Consider the following 6458-nt stretch of genomic DNA (forward strand, 5'->3'; position numbering starts at 1 on the left):
AACTAGATTGAAGAACAAAACGACAGCAACTTGTCTGTTCCCCTTTCCCCAATTCCCCAATAAAAATCTTAAAAAAAAAAAAAAAATCCAGCATATAAAATAGACTTTAAAACAGTCAAATGAATCCAGCTGAAATGATGACCAAGTATACTGGACCACTTGCCTCCCTCCATTACATTCACACACAATCCTTTGCCAACACACCGATCATCTTAAATACTAGATTTGATGTTTACTGATAAATTAAATGTTAATCACCACATGTAACACTGTTTTTGGAAGCAAAATGATAGTTAAGAGTACAAACTCTGAGGCAAAATTATTGGGGCTAGGATCCTGGATCCAAACCTAATCTGCATAACTTTTGGCAAATTAGTCTCTGTCCCTGAATTTCCTCATCTGTAAAACAGAACAATAGCAGTTTCTATTGTGAGGATCAAATAAGACAATATGTGTAAAATATTTAGCAGAGTGCTTATTAACACATACTAGTAACTCAAGAAATGTGAACTATTACTGCTTTTTTAATTTAACTGGACCATTCTCTCAACTCATCACCTAAAGGTGAGAACTAGAAACTGAGGTATAAGACTTCCCCAAACTGAAGAACTAATAAAAACAGGTTAAGACTCTCAGTCCTAACTTTAAACAAATATCACCTCTAATTAATTATTCTTCTATATAACAGCAACTGACTAAACTGAGTATTCTTTGTTCATGAATTAGTTACATACAGCTTTGTGCAAAGAAGTGGTACATCCATTCAGACAAGTCAGCCATGGGATAAGGATTTCAGAGAACCAAGTTTTAACCCCATCTTGCATGAAATACGACATGGTATCATAGAAAGAGCATACAAATCTCAGCTCTGACACTAAGAATTATGCGGCATTGTTATTAAAATATCTTTAAGCCTTGGTTTTCTCATCTGATGGCAACATTATCTGCAAAACTCACAAGAATGGTGTAATACTTAAATAAAATACAATGAAAAGTGAGTAATAAAATTAAGTGTATACAGTAGTCACTAAAGAGAGTTGGCCCATTCCCTGCTCGCCCTTTCCTTTCCCTCAAGTTACATGTTCCCTGAGATAAATTATTTCAAAATTGTCTGAATTGATAGTTCTTCAACATGAAGATCTAATGACAAATCAAACAGAATTAAATTCTAATGTTACCTGGAAATGGATGCCTGGAAACTAACTCTTCTGGAAGTCCAAGTTCTCTGCCTAAGATTCTTACTTCATCTTTATGAAAATCTTTCAGAGGTTCTATCACTTTTCCCTACAGGGGGGAAAAGCCAATTAGTATAAATTAGTAAACAAAATAACATGGAAAACAAAGAGTATCAAATTGTTGGCTTTTCTTGTCTTTTACCTTGGATTTAGAAATCATTTTTTAAAATTTCATCTTATAATGTATTTCCTATGTGCTTATAAGGAATTAGATGAATAATTTAGTGATCTTATTTCTTTTTGAAACATATTTTAAATATAAATAAATCAGAGCAAACCTACCCTCCATCTCTGATATAGTTCTCATTAGAATACAAGGCAATTTAAAAATATACAAGTGTTTCAAAATTAAAGCTCTCCAAATGATACCATCAAGAATATGAAAGATAACCCACAGAAGGCGAATCGTATATCTTATAAAGGACTTATAATTAGAATATATAAAGAACACTTAAAATTCAATAAAAGATAAATTAATTAAAAACGAGTAAAAGATCTCAATTGATATTTCTCCAGATAAGATATACAAATGGCCAATAAGCACATGAAAAGATGTTCAACATCATGAGATATTAGGCAAATGCAAATCAAAACCACAATAAGACACCACTTTAAGATGCCAAAATATGGAGACAGATAATTCACATCCATTACAATAGCTATCACAACAGAAAATAACAAGTGTTGGCAAGGTGTAGAAAAATTGAAACCCTTGTGTATTATTGGTGAAAGGTACTATGGTGTAACTGCTATGGAAACATAAAGATGGTCCCTCAAAAAATTTAAAACAGAACTACCATATGATCCAGCAATCCCACATCTTGGTATATATCCAAAAGAATTGAAAGCTGGGTCTCCAAGAGATATTTGCAAACTCATGTTCATAGCAGCACAATTCACAATAGCCAAAAGTGGAAGCAACCAAAATGTCCATCGACAGATAAATGGATAAACAAAATGTGTATATACATATAATAGAATATTATTCAGCCTTAAAAAGGAAGGAAATCTTGTCACATGCCAACATGGATGAACCTCAAGGACTTATGCTAAGTGAAAAAAGCCAGTCACTTATATAAGGTATCTGAAGTAGTCAAATTCACAGAAACAGAAAGTAGAATGGTGATTACCAGGGACTAGGGAGAGGGAGAAAAGGGTAGCTGCTGTTTAGTGGGTACAGAGAGTTTCAGTTTTGCAATTTGACAAGTTACGGAAACCTGTTTCACAACAATGCAACTACACGTAACATTACTGAACTGTGCACACTTAAAATTGGTTATGGCAGGGAGGAAAAGAGCTTTATGGGAAAGTTCGCGAAGTTTTTACCTCTTCTCTCAACTTTCTGATGAGCTCTGTGTCGTTGTGATGCGTTTTGATAAGTTCAGCTTTGCCACTTGCAACAAGTGATGCACTTTCAATTAGATCAGGCCGTAAAGTACCTTGGGCAAGGAAAACTTCCTCGGGTTTCAGGTTCATTTCTCCAATTACTTCATTGGCAATCTATAACCAACAGGAGTAAATCAGCCTTTAAAAGATCAATCTTTTAAAAAGACAGTAAAATCTTATACTTTCAGCTAAATTTCTCACAGTCCTTGTGCAATACTGACCAGATGAAATCCGCCAACTCCCAAAATAAACTCCTTTAGGAACTTATGTTCTTCAGAGAACATGTTTTAACATAATTCGAAGAGTAATGCAAACATTCCCTTCAAGAGCCTGAAAACTAGCTATTGAAATGCCTGAAGAACTAAAATCTAATAGCAACTCAAAATACCTATTCTTAAATAGTTACAATAGCCTGAAAACGTAAGTATACATTTTTTTTTTTTTACAAATATAAAACAATTCCTACAGGTCAGCATAATAGCAAAATAGAGTTAAGATTCTTAGCAAAAAAAAAAAAGTATCAAAATTAGTCAGCAAATTTGGTTATTTGATATAATAACAAAGAAAAACAAATACTAAAATTCACATAAAAAATACTACAAAGCAACAAAATAGTTTTGAAGAAGGCAAAATAAAGCTTTTTTTCAGACATAAAAAAAAAATACTACACACTAAGGAAATTTAAAAGGCACCTTAACAAAAGTATCCCCAATAATTTTTCTTTTCTCCTCAGGACTTGTGGTCATATTTAACGTTTTGCTAATTCTTTTTCGTGGAGTTCTGTCTTCATCTGATATTGGCAGAGTTGTTGTTCCATTATAGAAAGAATGAGCAGCATTTATCACTGGGGAAGAGAGGACAAACATGTTTTAAACTAATAGAAGATATTTTTAAAATCATAATAACAAATCAAACTACAGGAAGAAAGTCTAGATGAATCCTTTGATCGTCCATTAATTTGCCTACATTTTCCAGGACTACCAATAAACAAACCATGCTTAACACAGTCCAGACACAGGCACTCAGTAGTGTCCTTTAGTGAATCCTGTGACATTTAATGACCTAGGCTCATGATATCATAAATTATGCTCGTTGCTTTCCCTCTGTTAGGTGCTCCACCAGAGCAACACGCAAAAGCCACAGCAAGAAGCATGGTCCCAAATGAACTGAAAGCAGTGCCTTATATACAGGAATCAAAGTTCTCAGAACTGCAAATTGACTAATTTCTTTAAAAACTGACAGTTATTAACATATAGCTACTATCTACTGGTCCTTGACAGTCCCTTCACATTTAAGAGCAAGGTGCTCAAAAACTGACTAAGATCTCTATTTGGTAATAAGGCTGAACAACCGACAGGCTTCACTGCAAGATGACAAGGCAGCTGGCTATTTCATCTCCAATCTCCTGCCTATCAGCATTCTGGTAAATTGAACAAAGGAACTGTCAGGGGGAGGAAGTCACCATTCAGTACGTAAGATTTTTACTTAGGCCTACTGTTTTTAATGTAAATTCTTACTTCCACCCTCAACTATGCCTGATATTGATATGCCCAAGTCCCAAGCCTCTCCAGTTTAGCCTCACTAGAGGATAAACCCAGTCTTCTGATGGGCACAGATAGCAGCAGCTTGTCCCTGTGTTAAGGAAAAGGAGCTGCTTCCCAGATTTTCAACCAGCCCACTTGAGACTCACCCAGAGAACCACAAGCAACAGGAAAGCCAATGCTTCCAATCCCTGGGCCTCCCCAGGAGTCTTGCTTTTTGTTGGCTTCCTCCCCTCACCATCACCCTCACCCCAAGGTTTTAAGGTCCCCCATTCTACTATGTCAGTTACCAGGGACAGACGCAGGTTTTCGATCACAAATCACATATGCATTATACAGACAATACCTCAGTTTATTGTGCCTCACTTTGTTGTGCTTCACAAATGTTGCATTTTTTTTTACAAATTGAAGGCAAGAGCCTCCACCAGTGAAAAGATTACAATTCGCTTTATTGCAGAGGTCTCGAACTGAACCCACAATATCTCCAAGGTATGCCTGTACCACTAAAATCCAAACTAAATGTGTACCTAACTCAACTTTTTCTTAGCCTACCCCAAAAGGCCCACAGCCAGTCCAACACCACCCAACACAGAGCAAGCTAGAGTGGAAAAACCAAGTGAACTTAATTAACTACAAATTATTAAAATATCTTAATTGCAAATTTCATAAAAATGTATGACCATGTGAAGATACTACTAGGGTCCCTCCTAGTATTTCAGAAAAGGCTACCAAGGGTTCATGAAACTTAAACTTCATTAGTTTATCAGCTATAATCCACATTATTCATCTGCTTTCTGCATTCTAACGTTTTGTTGAAATCATTCTACTGCTATCACCGCCTCTATTCTTTGTCCTTGTGAGATTATACTTGTTTTATGCCTGTACTGTTATTTTAGTGACGTTTCAAAAGGAGAAAGAAATAGACTCATCTTCACTTCATGTTTTACTCCAGTCTTCATTTTATATTCAGCCTCTCAGCATCAATTTCAATTAGTTCAATAATATATATGGTCTGCATCATTAAACTACTGACTTAATTTCACTATAACTAGTGATTACACCTAGTTTTTAAAAAGTATAAAAGATTTCAACAAATGTTAAGTGCAGTTAAGCCCCCAAAAGTTTATTAGTGTCCTTAAAAAAATAAAGTGACTATAGACTTCACTCCTCTCCTCTGTATAAGCCTTTGTTTGTAAAATAATCTGTATATCAGTGCCTACTATAAAAAGGCTTGGATATTCTCATGCATAAATATTATGGGTAGGAAAAAATTTTAAAAAAGAATGAGTAGAAGAGAACAGAATGGTAGCTGGAATACAGTAACTTATTGATCTGTATACAATATTAGAAGTAATCAACAGTTTTAAAATTTATACTGGGGTCCCTCCTGAACCAGAAGCAATTATAATATAAAAATAAAAAATATTTTCAACAATGAACTTACTGGGAAAACTGTACTTGGTTAAGGGCAATGTTCTCACTTAAAGCTAGATTTGATCAAACAAATCCTGACATGCAAATTAACTTTTCTGGGGTTCATCAATACCTTTGACCTGAATTCCGAGCTTTTTGAGAGCCTCTTCTACAGACTGGCTTTCTCGTTTTCGCATAAAGCCATTATCAATGTGCACAGCAATGACTTGATCTTGGTTCAAAGCACGATTCAGCAAAGCTGTACAAACTGTTGAGTCTACACCACCACTGAGTAAAACCTACGGGGTGAAATGAGAAGAAAAATCAAATGGAGTACAATAAGCAAAAAGAAAATAAAAACTATCCGCTTAAATTGTTACCTAAAAACAAAGGAATGTATGGTAACTGAAAAAGCACTCTCAAACAGTGCAACTCACAAAGCATACGATCACCCATTCAACACTGAAGGGCTATGTTGAGGAAGCCAGCTCTAATATTACTGGCATAAATTTGTAGACTTTCAGATGTAAATTGCTTACCAAAACTTTTGATGTGCCCACTCTCTCTTTGATCTCTCGGATGCACTCAAGTTCTCTGTTCTGCACAGTAAAGGTCCCACTGCACCCAGCTATGTCATAGAGGAAGTTCTTCAGTATTACTTTCCCATTTTCTGTAAGGCCAACTTCAGGGTGGAACTGTGCTCCATATAATTTTTTAGATTCATTTGCTATACCTTTATAGAGAAAATAATCATAAATTAAAATGTATGTTGAAAGGACTCAAATAGTACCCACAATAACTCCTCACAATTTCTTCCTCCAATGTTAAAACAGATACAAATTAGTTCAATTTTTAGTGACAGGAAAAATAAAAACTAAAAACT

The 6458-nt window shown here is 35.0% G+C and overlaps 1 protein-coding gene across 2 annotated transcripts in view; it reads right to left on the reverse strand.

Moving 5' to 3' along the window:
* GMPS (guanosine monophosphate synthase) overlaps positions 1 to 6458 on the reverse strand; it is a 57729-nt gene that overhangs the window by 12786 nt on the left and 38485 nt on the right. For both annotated transcript variants that reach the window (XM_019627344.1, XM_019627354.1), the window contains exons 6-10: positions 6115 to 6308; positions 5709 to 5874; positions 3314 to 3465; positions 2562 to 2735; positions 1179 to 1284 (exon numbers count right to left, since the gene is read on the reverse strand). In XM_019627344.1, the coding sequence (XP_019482889.1) occupies positions 1179 to 1284; positions 2562 to 2735; positions 3314 to 3465; positions 5709 to 5874; positions 6115 to 6308 (792 nt within the window). The remainder of the gene's footprint in view (positions 1 to 1178; positions 1285 to 2561; positions 2736 to 3313; positions 3466 to 5708; positions 5875 to 6114; positions 6309 to 6458) is intronic.

Source organism: Hipposideros armiger, unplaced genomic scaffold, assembly GCF_001890085.2.
Source record: "Hipposideros armiger isolate ML-2016 unplaced genomic scaffold, ASM189008v1 scaffold_16, whole genome shotgun sequence".
NCBI classification, from domain to species: Eukaryota; Metazoa; Chordata; class Mammalia; order Chiroptera; family Hipposideridae; genus Hipposideros; species Hipposideros armiger.